The sequence below is a fragment of the Vicia villosa genome, linkage group LG4 (assembly GCF_029867415.1).
Source record: "Vicia villosa cultivar HV-30 ecotype Madison, WI linkage group LG4, Vvil1.0, whole genome shotgun sequence".
NCBI lineage: Eukaryota > Viridiplantae > Streptophyta > Magnoliopsida > Fabales > Fabaceae > Vicia > Vicia villosa.
The window spans coordinates 127,800,622-127,820,552 of record NC_081183.1 but is presented as its reverse complement, the minus strand read 5'-3'; the positions used below and the strand labels follow the sequence as shown (position 1 = coordinate 127,820,552).

General features: G+C 33.9%; 2 protein-coding genes across 2 annotated transcripts; both read left to right on the top strand.

Annotated features, from left to right (window-relative positions):
- Window positions 1-973: 973 nt before the first annotated feature.
- LOC131599646 (uncharacterized) lies at window positions 974-2,585 on the top strand. Its single transcript, XM_058871933.1, has 2 exons — window positions 974-2,326; window positions 2,444-2,585. Exon 1 carries the CDS (start codon window positions 974-976, stop codon window positions 2,312-2,314), a length of 1,341 nt encoding a protein of 446 aa, XP_058727916.1. The 3' UTR covers window positions 2,315-2,326; window positions 2,444-2,585.
- A 5,676-nt stretch (window positions 2,586-8,261) lies between these two features.
- On the top strand, window positions 8,262-9,428 carry LOC131597844 (uncharacterized). The gene has a single exon (XM_058870508.1). The coding sequence runs from the start codon at window positions 8,262-8,264 to the stop codon at window positions 9,426-9,428; it is 1,167 nt and encodes a 388-aa protein (XP_058726491.1).
- Window positions 9,429-19,931: the final 10,503 nt, after the last annotated feature.

The window sequence follows — 19,931 nt, the reverse complement described above, 5'->3', positions numbered from 1 at the left end:
GTTTACTTGCATGATCGACTAGATTGATCATAGGACACATGTGCAAAAAATTTGTTGAATTGTTATGTGATTTTTTGTGTAAAAGACAATAATTTTGACTTGGTCGAAATCTTTAAAATAAATGCAAGATTGAAAGTAAATGCTGAAAAAGGTAAAGGTTTTCGACAAGAAGTAAACGCTAGACATAAACTTAATAAAAAAATACTTTGTAAAAATAAAAAGTGGTATTTGAATACGTAAATAGAACTCGATTACTCGTTTCTCACTTCGCTCGTATACTTTGAGTATTTTGAGTATTTTTGTAGTAATGTCAACACACAGAATCCTAATCTAAAAACTCATATTTATACTAGAATTAAAACAACTCAAACGAACAATCTCCCCCCCTAGAATGACACATTCTCGTTTGCATGTGTTTCACTCTTCCTAAGCTTCCACGCGTCTTCCAAGAATGGATAAGGCCAAAAGACAATTTAATTAGCCTCGTTTCGAGTTACTGCGTCGAAATAACCATCAAACTTCTCCAAAAATATATTAAGTATCAAAACCATATCATGTTGAAGAAACAAAATCTCCTTCAGCTAACACCCGTCGAAGTCTTCCCAAAGCTTGCTAGTCGAAAATAGTACCAACTTAACTCAACTCCTTAAAAGAATTTGACTAGGGTCATGAATGTTTCATTTGGCCATTCGACAAATGCAATTAAATTAACTAACCTCTGAGGTCGACTGACACCTTTTCAACAAAAACATAAATATTCTAACCTAATCTCTTACCCCTATACATTGTTCTATGTCGAAAATTCAAGATAACAATCATTTAAATGTAAATTTATTAAAAACTAAATTTTGACTTATAATTAAATTTAAAATAATTAACAAAAACATAAATTATATATACAAGATGAAAAAACTAATTATATTTTAATAAATTATACTAAAGTTCAAGCATAATTCAACCCAGACTTTTTCTTATGAGACGAGGGAGTACTTTTTATATTTTTTTTAACTTAGAAAGTTTATTCAAGTACCAATTATTCATCTCCGCCTCGTCGAAACGGCGAACAACCATGTATTCTGTTGCACTTCTGCCCTGCCGCACCGCCGCCGTGAAGCCACCCAACCACGAAGTCGCTATTTGGCCCTCTGCAACCGGAAAGAATAGATTCAAGGTAACCAAAAATTGTATTCATGTTCAATATTTGAATCCATTTTCTAGCAACAGTATTCCCTTTCTAACAACAATGTTCAACTTCAATAGATTAACTTCACTATCCCTAAACCCTAATCCTCTTCTCCACCGCTACCCGTCACTATTTTCCCTTCATTTCTCCACCAACACTTCCGATTCAACCTCATCCACCGTCTCAGATTCAAAACCTGACTCTGTTCTCAACTTCTTCAAAAACCACGGTTTCTCAGACTCCCAACTTCACAGCATGATTGCAAAGGCACCTGGCCTACTTTCCTGCAACCCCTCCAAAAGGATCTTACCAAAGTTTCAATTTTTACTCTCCAAAGGCGCTTCCAACTCCGACATTGTTAACCTTGTCAGTAAGAACCCTAAAGTCTTGCTTCCTAGCTTGGAGAATCATATAGTCCCAACCTATGAATTGATTTTTAGATTCTTGCAATCAGACAAGGACGTTATTGCTTCTGCAATTCAGAATCCAGCTTTACTCTGTGATCATCGTGTACCGCGTAACATTGCAATGCTGATTGAGAATGGAGTGTCGGACTCTAACATTGCTAGAATGCTTCGGATTCGGAGTCGGATATTTAGGGCGCGCGACACGCTGAAGTTTGTGGAGGAAGTGAAGAATTTGGGGTTTAATCCTTCGAAAACAATCTTCTCGATAGCATTGATTGCAAAAATATCGGTAAGCAAAAACTTGTGGGAGGAAAAAGTTGAGGTGTTTAAGAAGTGGGGTTGGTCGGATGAAGATGCTCTTGAAGCATTTAGAAAGAAACCTTATTGTATGTTAGCATCGGTTGATAAAATAAATGTAATGATGAGCTTTTTTGTGAATCAGTTGGGTTGGGATGCTACGGTCATTGCGAAAACACCATATATTTTATCGTTAAGTTTGGAAAAAAGGATCATTCCGAGGGCTGCTGTTGTGCAATTTCTTCACGGTAAAGGTTTGAGAAATAAGAGTGCAAGCTTAACTAGTCCATTTGTAGTGTCCGAGAAGATGTTTTTGGATAAGTTTATAAAATGTTTTAAGAAAGAGTCTTCTTATCTATTAAAGTTGTATGAGGAAAAACTCATCAATCCTGCCTACACTGGGGATGATAAGACATGCATGCCGTAATCAGATTTTCAGGTCTTTTAGACGTATTATGTTATTATGTTATTTTATTTGTAATTTGTTTGGTACAGAATGTGAATGTAGCTAACTTAGCTTTTGCTTAGTCTGACAAATGTTGGTTTATTTTGATAGATATTTCCTAGAAATCTTATTGATGCCAGAATATGTTGTTGGATTTGAAATGGTTTTAAGTCTGTAACCATAATGGTAGTTGTGCACTTGTGAAGACCAGCCATGCATCAATCAATATCAAAGTTGCACTTGTGGTTTTGGATTTGTGGAGCAGTTTTATAATATACTTAGTAGATATCACTGTGCTACATCCAAGAAGGTCTTACGATTATACCTGAATAGGTTGCTTGTAAATACCAAAACTGTAATTGTGGTTGTGGACTACAATTATTTAAAACGTCGTAACAGTCATATTTTGTGTCATAGTCATGCCAGGTCTTGCATAACACTTGATTTTGTCACATATTGGCATCTTGTTATAAACTGCAATTGACCTTTTGTCCATGTTCTGTATTTTATGTGATGTCTTCTGTTGGCACTGCATTTTTTTGAGCTATTTAGAGCATACACATCGGTGGTGGTATTGTGTTATAAAGCCACAATGTGTCAGAAAATATTATTATTTAAAAAAAATTGGACCAAATTTTTAAACCACCGATGCCAAAGAAAGCCACGGTAGTTTGGAATCAATGTGAGACAAGTGAGACCCAATTTAAAGTTTTATGTGTAGTATGGATGTTTGGAAAATTTAATGAAGTGGTAAAATAATTGGAAAATGTAAACAAATATAATAAATTAAGTAGGGTCCATTTATACCACTAATTTGGGTATCATAGATGTGGATGCTCTTATAGATTACTATGATTGTAATTTATCAATTTTTATTGGTTGTCAGCTGCCACTTTTTTCTTTTTAATCTGGCAGCATTTTTCCAGAAATTAGTTTCAATACTCCTGAACAGTTACAATTGGACATTCCAAATTAATGTGGTGACAGTTTTTAGGAAATTTCAATTTGAATAAGCTTGTTTTGATGTTTGATTGCTACGTAAAATGTTGGCATTAGTATAGGTAGATATCTCATGCTTTTTAACAGCTATAGCGAACATTCTTATAGTACTAGTAGCTAACAAGAATGTGAGTGAAGATTGAAAGTCATCTAAAAAACATTATCATATGTTGGGAATTAAGGTAAGTTTGATGAAATTATGGTGACAACTTAATTTAGTTGAAACGTTGTATCAAAATTATGTTGACTTCTTGACTTGTGCAATTAGCAATCGAAGTATATACTAAATTGATTAAGAAAGGTAGTTTGTTTGGTCACATTTAATTTAATCAATTTCAATAAGAAAATAAAGATCATTGTTTAAATTACTTTCATGACTAATAAACTACTTCGTTAAAAATACGAAAACTGAAATTAAATGAAGATTCATTTTAGAGATACTCTCACTAAATAGGAGAAATCATTTGTTTTACTGTTACTTGTATTCTTTTCACAAATATTTTAATATCATTTGTTTCATTCACACATTATTTTTCATGTATACCCTCGACAAATTAGTCTTAAACTTTTGAAAAATTATGTGCAAGAACTGCAAGTTAGTAACCATTTAATCGTGACGAACTTTGTCAGTTTATTAGGTACCATGAAACTATTGTAGACGAGGTATCTTTGGATGCGGACGAAGTATCTTCGAAAGTAGAGGAAGTCTTGTAAAATTTTGGATGACCTTTAAATCAATTCTCTAATGTTGTTTGTGATAATAGTTCAGGGTTAAATCTAACCCACCATTTAATAGATATCCTCTTAACTAATTGTTGGACTGGACATTCTGGCCAGATTTATTCAGAAGAGAACGTCCAACAGGTAATCCAGTTAATGCCAAAGATGACGTAAAAAGCCAGTAAAAATTTGTGCTTTAGACACGTAACAGTGGAAGTAAATTATGTATAAGCTTTGGCGGCATAATCTGGAAATACATCTTCGTTAAGTCTATACACATGAAACCACTGTATGAACCAGTTGGGAAAAGATAATGAAATATTCTTGTTAAACCAAATGAACCAAATGTGTTCAAAAGCTTTTACACAAAGAAAATTGGACCAGACGTCCATATAATCAAGATAGTTGTAATTTTGAGGAGTATACTCTCTTGAAAATGATTTAACAGCTGTTGGAGGAAGATTCCAATCAGCGGGTGATAATACCTTATTAATTTTAAACTTTGAAATTTAATAACCAATTTCTCATATTCATGAGCGAGAGTAATGAAGTATGAGTCTACTAGAATAAACTCATAAAATTCTGTTGTTTTTAAAGTATCTTTTGGTAAAAAGGAGAATCTCGGAGGAAATATTTTTGTAATAACTCGTACCAAAGGAGAGCCCTGAGGACAGTAATGTGATTCTAGAGGAGTAATAGGCAATAAAAAAAATTTTATAATAAAAGTTGTCCTCTCCTATTTACCCTTGATTTTGGTAGCGATAGTTTTCCAAAATGATTATTTTTAGTTACTTGTATGATCGACTAGATTGATCCTATGACATATGTGTATAGTGGTAATGTGTCGTTATGTGTTTTCTAGATACTAAGGTATTCGATAAACTTAAAGGCAATGTGAATGAATGTAAAAGACTTGTTTGTAAATATCAAAGACAAAACAAGATAAACTTGACTGAAAAGTAAATGTTTGCAAATGTAAAGGAAATGGAAATGACTTTAAATGCGAATAAACTGCTTTTAGAAATAAAAGGTGTTTCAAACATATATTTCTCAGAGACTCGTTTCTTAATACACTCAAGAAGCTTATTAATTATATCTGACGTGGTTAGTATTTTTTGGTCATAACATTTTATTCACTCAAATTTTCTTCTAAAATACAAGTCTCGTTTCTAGGGGTCGATTTTAAAGATTTAAATCATAATTGACTTTAGAGATTTTATATGTTATTCTACTAATGACATCTATGTATGTAACTCCAAGATTACAAGTGTCTCCAAGGGTCTGAACATAGATAACTAAAGAGTTTGGAGAAAACTTGTTAGATAAGCTCATATAAAAATTTGGGTGGCAGTTTAAATAAGCCAGACCAACATTTAAGTTGGACTCAACTACGATGATAGTTTAATTAAGAAAATCCTTTATTCTAGTATCTCGCAATACTAGAAGGATAGAGTATTCAATCCTAATTTATGTAAAGCTTTTATAGCCACTTGAACTCATTCTAAGTGAATATAATTGAAACCTTCAGTATAATGTTTTTCTAATAGTTTTTTATTTAATAACTTTATGGTTTCGTACTTATTACTGACAGAAGTCGCTGACTCTATTGTATATTTTAAACCTTAAATTCAAAGGTACTAATCTTAAAAAATTTCTTTAATTTAATTTCTGGAATAGACCAATTAGCTAAGCGACTTTCCATTTCTTGAATATCTAATTCATGGTTTTGGAAATTATCTTGATCTAATTCATAATTGGTAGTACTAGAAGATGCAGGACATAAAACCCCAAAACCCTATTAGTAGTACTTCTACAACTACTACTTCCCAATTCGCTCAAAGAACTTGAGACATGATTGAATACAAATTATACTACAAGAATTTTTTTTTTAAATAAACTAGTATATTACCCTTTATATTGCTCACCTGATCCTTTTACCTTATGGTATCAGAGCCTGAAAAGGTTTTGAAACTGGTCGGGTTAGGTTTGATACAATTAATTTGAAAGCAAATTTAGTATTTTAAAAGTTACATATCGTCTTATTAACTTCAACATTTAACCCTGACCTTTGGGTCTTGTTAGTATACCTGTTGGTAATGAGTGGTCCCGGTCGTAAGTCCAGTGTATTGAGGTCGTAAAATCGTTGGATTAGCTCACTGTAGTTACAGTATAAGAAACAAACTATAAGGGGGTGAGAGAGAGTTAAGTAGAAGAATATTGACTTTAAGATACTAGTTTGTTTAGAAAAATTTCTTGTAACGTAATCTCTAGTTAGCCCATCACTCCTCAATCTCATGCACACTCACAAATTTGAGAAGTTTTACAGGTGAAGAACATGCAAATTTCTAAAAGAAAATAATGTAAAACTTTTAGCACGAGTCTTACTGGGCGTGCCAATTTGTTTGCTGTGAAATTTGGTAAACAAGCGTTAGTCTTCCAAAAGGTTACTTGCATGATCGACTAACTAGTTGATCCTAGGACACATGTGCAAAAAGTTTGTTGAATTATTATGTGATTTTTTTGTGTAAAAGACAGTAATTTTGACTTGGTCGAAATCTTTAAAATAAATGCAAGATTAAAAGTAAATGCTGGAAAAAGGTTAAGGTTTTCGACAAGAAATAGACGCTAGACATAAACTTAATAAAAAAAACTTTGTATAAATAAAAGTGGTGTTTGAGTATGTACATAGAACTCGATTACTCGTTTCTCACTTCGCTCAGATACTTTGAGTATTTTGAGTATTTTTGTAGTAATGTCAACAGACAAAATCCTAATCTAAAAACTCCTATTTATACTAGAATTAATATAACTATAACGAATGGTCTTTCCCCCCTCAGGGAATGACACATTCTTATTTGCATGTGTTTCGCCCTTCCTAAGCTTCCACACGTCTTCCAAGAATGGATAAGGCCAAAAGACAGTTTAGTTAGCCTCGTTTCAAGTTACTCCGTCGAAATAACCATCAAACTTCTCTAAAAATATATTAAGTATCAAAACCATATCATATTGAAGAAATAAAATCTCCTTCAACTACCAATTGTTAGTTTGTTCAGTGGTGATTGACGTTAAACTTGGTAGGGGGCTGAAACCACTTGATGTCAGAACTGACCCCCGAACCGGAGTATACTGGTGGTGATAAACCAATAAAAAAAATTCCTTCAACTAGCACCCGTCGAAGTCTTCCCAAAGCTTACTAATAGAAAATACCACCAACTTAACTCAACTCCTTAAAAAAAATTGACTAAGGTCATCGGTGTTTCATTTGTCCATTCGACGAAGCCAATTAGATTAACTAACCTCTGAGCAGGAGTGTGCAAAATATCCGGTTGTGATGCCCAAATCCATAACCAAATCTAAACCACTTTTAAATATCCGGATATAATTGAATGGTTATTAACTGGTTTATGTTATTAATAGTTTGTTTATCCATTTATATAATTCGGATATAATTAAATGGTTATTAACCGGTTAAATTATTTTGAATTCGGTTATAATCCGGTTATTATCCAAATCCAAATATTTTAATTGTCAAAATAAATTATTTTTTTTGAAAAAAAAATTTCGAAAATTATTTTTTTCAAAATTGGTTTTTTTTAAAAAACCGGTTGTATGATCATAACCAAATTTATAACTGATTATATAACCAATTTTAAATAAAATGTGGTTATGATTATAAATCTAAACCATTTAACTGATTTTAAAATGATTATAGTTTAATTTTTGAAAATAATCAACCATGCACACCCCTACCTCCGATGTCGACTGAGACCTTTTCAACCAAAGCATAAATATTCTAACCTAAACTTTTAAAACTTTGACCCCTGTGCATTGTCTTATACTTATGTGGAAAATTCAAGATAACAAAAATTTAAATATAAATTTATTAAAACTAAATTTTGTCTTATAATTAAATTGAAAATAATTAACATAAACATAAATTATATTCTAGCATACTAGGCTAGTATGGTAGAATATGAGACTTTTTTTATTTATGACATGAGGGAGTACTTTTTATATATTTTAAGTTAAATAGTTTATTCCTCTCCGCTTGGTGGAAACCGCGAACAACTATGCATTCTACTGCACTTCCGCCTCGCCGCACCACCGTCGTGAAGCCACCCAATCACGAAGTTGCCATTTTGACCCTCTACAGCCGCCGTCAAGAATAGATTGAAGGTAACAAGAAAATTGTATTTATATTCTAACAACAATGTTTAACCTCAATAGAACCCTAATATATCTCAAGGGATTAACTCCACTATCCCCAAACCCTATTCCTCTTCTCCACCACTACCCATCACCATTTTCTCTGCATTTCTGCACCAACACTTTCGATTCAACCTCATTTGCCGCCTCCTACCTCACCCAGAATTTCGGTTTCTCCCCACAATCTGCTTCCAAACTTTGCTCCACCCACCGTCTCCGATTCAAAACCTCCCAAAAACCTGACACTGTTCTCAACCTCTTCAAAAACCACGGTTTTTCAGACTCCCAACTTCACAGCATGATTGCAAAGGCACCCGGCTTACTTTCCTGCAACCCCTCCAAAAGGATCTTACCAAAGTTTCAATTTTTACTCTCCAAAGCTGCTTCTAACTCCGACATTGTTAACCTTGTCAGTAAGAACCCTAGAGTCTTGTCTCCTAGCTTGAAGAATCATATAGTCCCAACCTATGAATTGATTTATAGATTCTTGCAATCAGACAAGGACGTTATTGCTTCTGCAATTCAGAATACAGACTTACTCTGTGCTCATCGTGTGCGACGGAACATCACAATGCTGATTGAGAATGGAGTGTCGGACTCGAATATTGCAAGATTGCTCAGGATTCGGAGTTGGATATTAAGCGCACGCGACATGCTGAAGTTTGTGGAGGAAGTGAAGAATTTGGGGTTTAATCCTTCGAAAATAAACTTCTCGATAGCATTGATTGCCAAAATACCGGTAAGCAAAAACTTGTGGCAGGAAAAAGTTGAAACCTTTAAGAAGTGGGGTTGGTCGGATGAAGATGCTCTGGAAGCATTTAGAAAGAAACCTTATTGTATGTTAACATCCATTGATAAAATAAATTTAGTGATGAGCTTTTGGGTGAATCAGTTGGGTTGGGATGCTATGGCCATTGCGAAAACACCATATGTTTTATCGTTAAGTTTGGAAAAAAGGATCATTCCGAGGGCCGCTGTTGTGCAATATCTTCTCGGTAAAGGTTTGACGAAAAAGAGTGCAAGCTTAACTAGTCCATTTGTAGTGTCCGAGAAGATGTTTCTGGATAAGTTTGTAAAACGTTTTAAGAAAGAGTCTTCTTATCTATTAAAGTTGTATGAGGAAAAACTCAATCCTGCGTACACTAGGGATGATAAGACATGCATGCCCTAATCAGATTTTCAGGTCTTTTAGACTTTATTTGTAATTTGTTTGGTACAGAATGTGAATGTAGCTAACTTAGCTTTTGCTTAGCCTGACAAATGTTGGTTGCATACAAATACCAAAAATGTAATTGTGGATATCTCTCAAACCTCTATTGAAGCTAGAAATCTACCACTGTGGTTGTGGACTACAATTATTCAAAACGCGTAACACTCATGTTTTGTGCCATAGTCATGCCAGGTCTTGCATAGCACTTGATTTTGTCACATATTGGCATCTTGTTATAAACTGCAATTGACCTTTTGTCCATGTTCTGTATTTTATGTGATGTCTTTCGTTGGCACTGCAGTTTTTTTTAGCTATTTATAGGTACTATGTATGTAATTTATCATTTTTATTGGTCGTCAGCTGCCACTGTTTTCTTTTTAATCAGGCAGCAGTTTTGCAGAAATTAGTTTCAATACTCCTGAAGATAAGGTTTGGATTGTAGGATGCACTACACTGAACAGTTATAATTGGATATTCCAAATTACTGTGGTAGCAAAGTTTTTAGGAAATTTCAATTTGAATGTGCTTGTTTTGATGTTTGATTGCTACGTAAAATGTTGGCATTAGCATAGGTAGAGATCTCATGCTTTTTAACAGCTATATCAAACAGTATATACTAGTAGCTAACAAAAATGTGAGTGAAGATTGAAAGTCACCTAAAAAACATTATCATATGTTGGGAATTAAGGTAAGTTTGATGAAATTATGGTGACAACTTAATTTAGTTGAAACGTTGTATCAAAATTGTGTTGACTTCTTGACTGGTGCAATTAGCAATCGAAATATATACTAAGTGAATGGCAAATTGATTAAATTGATTAAGGTAGTTTTTTTGTCACATTTAATTTAATGAATTTCAATAAGAAAATTAAGATCATTGTTTAAATTACTTTCATGACTAATAAACTAGTTCATTAAAAATACGAAAAGGAAATTAAATGAAGATTATTTTAGAGATACTCTCAGTAAATAGGAGAGAAATCATTTGTTTTACTGTTCCTTATATTCTTTTCACAAATATTTAAATATATCATTTGATTCATGCACACATTGTTTTTCATGTATTCATGAGTGAGAGTAATGGAGTATGAGTCTACTAAAATAAACTCATAAAATTCTCTTGTTTTTAAAGTATCTTTTGGTAAAAAGAAGAATCTCGGAGGAAATATTTTTGTAATAACATGTAACAAAGAAGAGACATGAGGAGTGTAATGTGATTCCAGAGGAATAATAGACAATGGATTTTTTTTTTTTGTAATAAAAGTTGTCCTCTTCTGATTACCCTTGATTTCGGTAAACAAGCACTAGTTTTCCAAAATGATTATTTTTTGTTACTTGCATGATCGATTAGATTGATCCTATGACATATGTGTATAGTGGTAATGTATCGTTTTGTAATAAAGGCAATGTGAATTAATGTAAAAGACTTTATTTGTAAATATAAAAGACAAAACAAGATAAATTTGACTGAAAAGTAAAGGTTTCGATTGAAAATGTAAAGGAAATGGAAATGACTTTAAATGCGAATAAACTGCTTTTAGAAATAAAAGGTGTTTCAAACGTATATTTCTCAGAGACTCGTTTCTCAATATACTCATATACTTTGAGTAATTTAAGTATAATACAATGTGGAACACAAAAAAATATAAATACTAGACCCTTATTCATATTAATTCGACTATAACGGTCCTCTCTTCATAAGATGACACGTTTTTGTCTGCATGCGTTTCGTTTCTTACAAATCTCCACGCGTCCCTCTCAAGGAACTGGATAAGGCTAAAATATTGTTATCGGACTCTTTCGAAATCCTCTAGGTCGAACTCCAAGTCCATTTGATTAAAAAATATTACTAAGTTCCTGATAGAACATAAATATATCAGTGTGACTAGCTCTTCGTCAAAGTACCTTGTCGAAAACATCTTCAGGCTTCGTCGAAGTCGATCTTTCTTTGCTACATAAATCCTTTATTTCCTTAACATCTTCTCCTTTGTGAGCATCGAAGTGAAAATGGTTATTCACGTACATTAGCACTCTTGAAAACTTTTGTTTGCTCGCTCTGGGAATATGAAGTTTCTACAAGTGATTTCTAGTACAAGTGAACACCCCGAGCCTCTCTGTGGGATCTCTTATTTATAATACTGCGAAATAACTGCCTACAGACTACATAACTACAAAATAACTGTCTATAAGCCACACGATCGTCTGCACGATCCTACATAACTGCTCTTTGCACTTTCTGGCGCTCATTTCAGGAGTCAAGTCTTCTAACTGCTGAAGTTTGAATTTCAAATTCTCCGCTCGAACCTTCCTTTTGACGTTGTCCCCAGCGTAAGCTCAATCACCAGTTTTCTAAGTCTCAAACTTTTGCATGGTCGATTGAAACAGGGTCGACGCGCTGTCTAGGTTGTGTCGACCTTGAAAACTTGATCCTTTGATCTTTCTTAGTAAATTTCCTAGGCTCCCTTACAAACCCAATTTGTTGGGTCCAAACCCAATTGTATAATTGTTTTAAAATGAGACGATTTTATCTCATCATCTTCTTTAGGCGGCATTATTTTAGTAGCTTCTAAAGGTGGTATAGAGCTAATAGTCTCTTTCTTAATTGTTTTCCATAGAGTAGTAATCTTGGTATTAACGTCTAAAATCATTTTATTAGCGTCGGAATATTTATTTTTTCCCTTCTAAATAGTATAATTCAAACAAAGTAAAGAAATATGTATTAATTTCATGATAATTTGAAAATTCATAAAAAAATTCTAAATATGATTTTGTTAATATTTTATTGAAAAAAGAGAAATACCAATCCCTCTTTTCTTTATTATAATTTGAGCTAAACTCATTCTTGATCCTCATTTTATCTATGATGAATGGATCTTTTCTCGTTAGGGTACCTAAAACTCGCGAAGCAGTAGGTGAAGGTGACCTAGAAATTTCCTCTTTGTAAATTGGGATGAGGACATCAGGATTGAAGTCCAAACCTTCCAAATTGATTCTAATGGTGGAATTAGTTTATCGATTAGCAACTGTGGGCCTGGCGCTAGAGGAAGTACTAAAACTACTTGAAGTGTAGTATCAGTGGGATGGACTCTTATTAATTCTAATCCTAACTGATCCATCAATGTCTTGTTTGTCATCTCTAATGGTTCTAGCTTCTATCTTATCAGTTTTAATAACATCCCTTAATATCCATTCTTATGGAAGCTTATTAATTATATATGAAGCAGTTAGTATTTTTGGGGTCATAACATTTTATTTACTAAAATTTTCTTCTATACTACAAGTCTTGTTTCTAGAGGTCGATTTTAAAGATTTAAAATCATAATTGACTTTATAGATTTTATAAGTTATTCTACCAATGACATCTTTGTTGGCAACCCCAGGATTACAAGTGTCTCCAAGAGTCTGAACATAGATAACTAAAGAGTTTGGAGAAAACTTGTTAGATAAGCTCATACTAAAATTTGGATGACAATTTAAATAAACTAGGCCATCATTTAAGTTGGACTTGACTACGATGATAGTTTAATTATGAAAATATTTTATTCTAGTATCTCACAATACTAGGAGGATTGGAGTAATCGATCCTAATTTATGTAAAGGTTTTATAGCCACTTGAACTAATCCTAAGTGAATATAATTGTAACCTTCACGGTAATTCTTTTCTAATAGTTTTTTATTTAATAAATTCACGGTTTCATACTTATTACTGATAGAAGTCGCTGACTCAGTTGCATGTTTTGAACATTAAATTCAAAAGTACTAATCTTATAAATTTTATTTAATTTAATTTCTGGCATAGAATATTTAGCAAAGCGAATTTCCATTTCTTGTATATCTAATTCACGGTTTTAGAAATTATCTTGATCTAATTCATAATTGGTAGTACTAGAAGATGCAGGACATAAAACCCTGTTAGTAGTACTTCTACAACTACCCCAATTCGCTCAAAACACTTAAGATTTGAGACATCATTCAACACAAATTATTCTACAAGAAATTTTTCTAAATAAACTAGTATATTACCCTTTATATTACTCACCCAATCCTTTTACCTTATTGTATTAGAGCCTGAAAAAGGTTCTGAAACTGGTCGGGTTGGGTTTGATACAATTTTTTTTAAAACAAATTTAGTATTTTAAAAGTTACATATTTTCTTATAAACTTCAATCTTTATCCTGATCTTTGAGTCTTGTTAGTATACCTACGGGTAATGAGTGGTCCCGGCCATAAGTCCAGTGTGTTGAGGTCGTAAAACCGTTGGTTTAACTCACTCTAGTTACAGTACAAGAAACAAACAACAAGAGGGTGAGAGAGATAGAGAGTTAAGAAGAAGAATATTGACTTTAAGATACTAGTTTTTTTAGAAAAAATTCTTGTAACGTAATCTCTGGTTAGCCTATTTGTAACACCCAACTAACCCACAAGGAATATTCGCAATATAATACGAATTAAATCAATTTAAAACCACCAACTAAAGTGTCATATGTTCATAAAAACTTCACAATTAAATGTCCTTCTTCGTAACAAGGGTTCTTAAAATTAATTTAAAACTATACTCCATTATCATCAAAAAACAAAACACGATATCTCACAGCGGAATTCATAATATAAGAAAATCTTTAATAAATTTCATAAAACATCAATTGAACTTCCTAGTTCGTGAGTCATAACTCAAAACATCATAATCTCATGAAAGGTAATTCATCGAAATTCAAATAACTAAAATTGAACATAATAGTTCCAAACGCAACGATCCTGACCCTGATCTTACGTATCAGAACCCTTTATTCTGAGTAAAACGGTAAAAAGAACTCCACAAAGCTATCCTTTAACTTCAGCAGACTACTCCTGATTACCTGTGCATTACCCACGTGGAGGCAACATTGAACCAGAAAGGGTGAGTATTTCATAATCATTATATAATACATAAGGAATAAATATAGTAGTGGTATACAAATAATCAATCATACATATACCAATAGAACATATCTTTATACTTCACATACTTACGCACACCTACATTTAATCATCTATTCATAGCATCATAACATGATTCAATCATAATCATCACTTAAGTCATTTATATCGTAATTAATCCGACATCGTTCATCCATACAATATCACAACAATGTCACAACAATGCAATGCAACAACAATAGAATCATGCATGTGGTATCAACACTTTGTTGATGACTCAGTCATCGTTCTCCAAAGATCCCCACCATAGGATTGATTCCTGCTTGGAACCAGAGCACTTCACAATATTGCACTCAATTTGCACAATGGGATTAAGGATCGTCACTGGACCAATGGTCCTACAAACATCACTAGATTATCGTCCTACAAATATGATTTGAAAATGCATGATGCTCAATGCACAAAATCAACTACCATGTCTAGTCAAAATGGCATCACCATTCATTTATTCATCAAAATCACATCATTGTCTCAAACACACTGACTTCATAAACATCTTGGTCAACATAACACATAGTCGTTAATTATTGTTGCACCCCAAAATTTGCCCATTTATTTATATCCAATTGGATTTCATATCACATTCATATGCATACCTCATCTAGGTCCTTCATTCATATATCCATTCATTTCATTGCCATCATGCCAAGAAACTGATAAAAAGAAGTGGAAATTGAGAACGCTCTGGTTAAAGGGAAAGTCAGGTCTGAAATTGATGTGTGAGACATTTCATTCACATCCTTCTGAAATCAGGGTTTGAATATTTACAAGTCAAAGCTTTGATAGAAGATACAGTCTCCGGATTCATCTGATCCTTCAAAATTAGGGTTTTTGACCAAAGTCAACCAGGTTGACTTTTTGGTCAAACATTTAATCAGGAATTGACTTTTTGAGTACAAAAGTGCAAATGCTCGAAGAAATATTCACTGGAGTTTCTTTGGTTGAAAGTTGATTGAGAACTGTATCGGAAACGGATTAATCGGGAAATTCATCTGACACTGGGAAAATCGGAAAAATTGACTTTTTGGTCAAAATCAAGGTCAAATGTCAAATATTGACTTTTGGTGAAAAATCGGTCAAAGAAAGTCAATGGAATAAATAAAATCAAGAAAATGTCAAAATTACCAAAAATGGCAAGTTAGTTGAAATGTGAAGTTACCAAAAATAGAAAGGAAAAATACTTAGAAAAATATTTGAGGATTTGGAATTGGTTGATCAGCTCACTTCACCATCACTTTACACGTGTCAAGAGGCTCTATTTCAAGACAAATTCAACATCAAAGTTGTATATCTCATGGAGATGAACAACTTTGTAGTGGGAAGTTCTTTCATTTGAAGCATGGTTAGTGAACTACAAAAGTGCAAAGTTTGAAGGTTCCAAGTAATTCAAGTCATGTTGCTGGGCAAAATGCTGGGCACACGTGACACATTTTATCAAACAGTTGGCATGCCATCTTTGAAGTCAGTTTTAGAGAAATTCAAAGGCCCATAAGGTACAAACTTGGTGTCAACCTCTTGTCCCCCATGCCCTCTATACATTGTGCCGAGAATCACTCATTTTGAATGTGTGGTTTAGAAAATATGATGTCTTAAAGTCATGACCTTGCCAAAGTATGTATGGCCAAGATGTGGGCCAAAATGTAGACCATGCGTGTAGCAATTGATCGAACAGGTAACGTACCATTTTCAAGGCCAATTATAAGGTAGTATGAGGCTCTAATTGATTCAAATCCAATGTCAATCTCTTCTACTCCGTTTCTTCTTTCATATGGTACTAGTTTCATGACTATCGATTAAACACGGAGTGAGATATGGAGCCAACAAAGTGAGTGTCTCGAGCGGTCATTTTGCACAAAAAATTCAAGTCAGCACTTGTAGCATTCCACTATCAGTGTTGCCCATTGAAGCCATGCATAAACTGAACACGTGAAAGAGATCACTAAAACAAACCTCATGTGCATAAACTTGTTCATTGAGTCTTGGAGAAAAGATAAGCTACAACAACACACACCATAACACCCTACATCCAATGTTCACTATATAAACCATGAGCCTGCATTAACCACACTCACGCTTCATTATTTTTTTTAGTTTCAAACACTCCTTCACTCTCATGCTTCCTCTCTTCATCACTCTCATCTCTCTCTCAACCACCAGCAACTCTCATAACTGAACATAACAAACTCCATAACAACTTCTCTAACCACCATAACCGTATCAAATTCTCACCTTCATCTTCACTATCTCCATCAACCTTTAACCTCCACAAACCTTCATCAACATCTTCAAGACTTCAAGAACTTCATCACCATCACCACAGCAACTACAACGTCACTAATTTCCATTAGATTCGTGTTCATCATCATCACTTGTTATTCTCGTTTGGTTTCGTGAATCATCATCTTACTACAAGTTTCAAGAACCATTGCACACTATGTTTAATTCTCAGTGGAGGATTCATACAGCAAGAAGCTATTGTTAACATCTTCATCATCATCAAGAGAAAGAAGCAAGTCTTGCAGAGTTTTCCGAAGATTATGTTGCGGTTCGACGTCAAGTGAGTTTTCTAAATCTTTCTCAGCATGTTTAGATTGATTGTTTAGGTTCATGTGCATATGGCCGTGCTCCTTCCACCGGAAGGCTGGGCGAATAGCGCCGAATGTTTTTGGTGGTTACGTGTTTGATTTGCTTTTGTTTTTCAAATTCAATGTTGTGTGCTATGATTCTTTATGATAGAGTGCTTTAATGATGAAATGAACGTCATATTTGAGATCGGAGCGAGAAACCGAGTGAGAGCAATGTTTTTTTGTTTTCTGGGAACTTCGATGCCGGCGCCGTCATGGCTGCCGTTTGGGACTCGTCGGAGAGGATGAACAGTACACCAACGGTACTGTTCACGTAGCCTTGCATGCTGAGTTTCCACTTGCTTTTGATTTTAATTAAGTTCTATGATTGGTTAGTATAGGTGCTGTCAAGATGTGATTGGCTGGAAATTTCATTTTGTCTTTAGTCACTTAAATTGGTGACTGACCCATTGATTCCTCTTTCTTATGTACATGTAACGTTAATTTTAGAAACCATAGTGTTACATGATAATAACACACATTTTGAATTAATGAAAAAAATGAAAAAAATGGTTCAATGGAGTGAGGATTTGGGCCATGTTTTCGTTTGGGCCTTAGTGTGTGTAGATAATTTTAGTATTTTTGTTAGATTTTTAGAGATTGTTTTCCTATTTTTAATAAATTTTTTTCTTAGATATGTTTATATTTCCTCATGTTTTGCTATGTTTTACAAACCAATTTGATTAGAGGCCTTAGGCATAGAATATAATTACCAATTTTTGTGTGGTTTCAGTATACTCATATATCATATTGTGTATAAAAAATAAAAGTCCAATTCCATGTTTTGGTTATGTTTTCATTAGGTTTTCTATACCCAATTAATGTGCGTTTCTAAACGGATAACCATGTGAAGTTGACCTATAATTTGCTTTGCATTTATGCAATTGACTTAGGTTATTTTTGTACATATAATTAGAGATGTTTATAGGTCCTAAGACCTGGGATTAGATTTTTAAATCATGTCTTCTCTTTTTACTTGAATTTTCCTTTCTTACATGTAAATAACTTGCTTTTGGCTAACGATTGTATCATAACTTGTCCAAATGACCTATAATTTTGTATGAGACTTATTTACTTGATTCCATGGTTGTTTAAACACCTATTAGAGGATATTAGCTACTGAATCCCATCATTTGATTACATTCTTCTAACTTCATTCACCATTTGAACTTACTAACTAGTTTTGACCTAGTTTTGTCTAGCTTTTGTTAGAACTTTGTGTTGTTTCAAGCTAATTGACTAACATAGATTGGTACAAAGCCTTAGACCTATAAATGATATAATATGCTAATGACCTCAAACTTAATTCACGTGTTCATTTTCTTTTTGTTTCGATTAATTGATGTTTGTTCGCTAATTGTTAAGTAACGATTCAAGCGATACTTTGGTAACTTCTTGTGAATATTTTCGCGTGTTGCCATGATGCTTTTGTGTTTGATTTAGGACACTAATTTCCTTGATTTGCTACTGCCCTAGGGGTTTATTCCCTCTTTCTCATGCCTTGCCTCTTCTTATACACCTTGATTGTTGTTAGTTTAAGAGGCGACGATTGTTAGTTCTTCCTCCACCTTTTGTGGATTGTTTTCTCTTGGGATTCATTGTGTGTAGTCTCTCTTAGGAGTAGACTTGGTTAGGGACTTCATTAAGTCACCTACCTTGCTTGTTGCATTTTCCTATCTCTTACTATATGCTTACCATGTTCCCTTAGGGTGGTGACTTCAATCTTCATTAAGATTAGTCACATAGAACAACTTAGGTTGTGATCTATGCATGATAACATAGGTAGAGGTCCCTTATCCTTGACCTTAGGGCCACTTGTAGAATAGAATAAATTAGATTAGAGAATAGGTTAGTTCCCCTTTGTTCATTCTTTTTCTTTTTCAACATTAAAACACTAATAAATAAAGATGCGAATCACATTAAGAAAGTGATAGGGAAATGAGTGGGATTCATTCCCTAATCTGTTTCTCAATCACTTAGTGGCATAGAAATGAGTGGGATTCATTCCCTAATCTGTTTCTCGGTCACTATTTAATGGGAGAGAAATGAGTGTGATTCATTCCCTAATCTGTTTCTCAAACATTAATTAAAGGGATAGAAATGAGTGGGATTCATTCCCTAATCTGTTTCTTGAACATTATATAATGGGATAGAAGTGAGTGGGATTCATTCCCTAATCTGCTTCTCGATCATTATACATTTTATGTGATTCTAATCGCAAAGTAAATTCCCTTAAAAAATACTCAAACAAAAACATTTAAAACACTTAATAAAGGCTCGAATTAAAACAAAGTAATGAAGTGGTGCGAAACCTTGTATTGGGTTTTGTTCATCATGTAGTTACATAAAAAACACAAACCCAAGATTCTTTTATTTTGCCTTGTTACGCACCTAAGAACAAGTTAAGTCCTTTCCAAAAGTAGGCGTATAAGTCTCCAAAGGTCGAGCATCGTGGATTGTGACCTTAACCGCTGTTCAGCTAAAAAACACAAAACAAATGGAAACTATGGAGCCGAACTACGGTCGCTCTGATTCCTTGTAAGGGATACGTAGGCATTGGGTCGCGGGGCCTAAGCGAGCACACTTGTAAATAATTCCTTCTTTTCCCCGTATTTCTTTTGCATTCATTCGCATTTAGGTTTTAGACATTAGACACCCTTTAGATAGAAACAAATATAGGTGGATACCATCGAGTACGATGGGCGTGAGGGGTGCTAGCACCTTCCCCTCGCGTAACCGACTCCCGTGCCCTATTCTCTGGTCGAAAGACCTTGTTCTTATTATGAGTTAGGTTTCCTGATATTCCTTTCCCGCGATGGGATGAATATATTAGTGGCGACTCTGATCCATTTTTCGCGGTAGC

Bases quoted from the DNA above. Each gene is read 5' to 3' on its own strand.
- LOC131599646 (XM_058871933.1), top strand. From the start codon at position 974: ATGAGACGAGGGAGTACTTTTTATATTTTTTTTAACTTAGAAAGTTTA.
- LOC131597844 (XM_058870508.1), top strand. From the start codon at position 8,262: ATGTTTAACCTCAATAGAACCCTAATATATCTCAAGGGATTAACTCCA.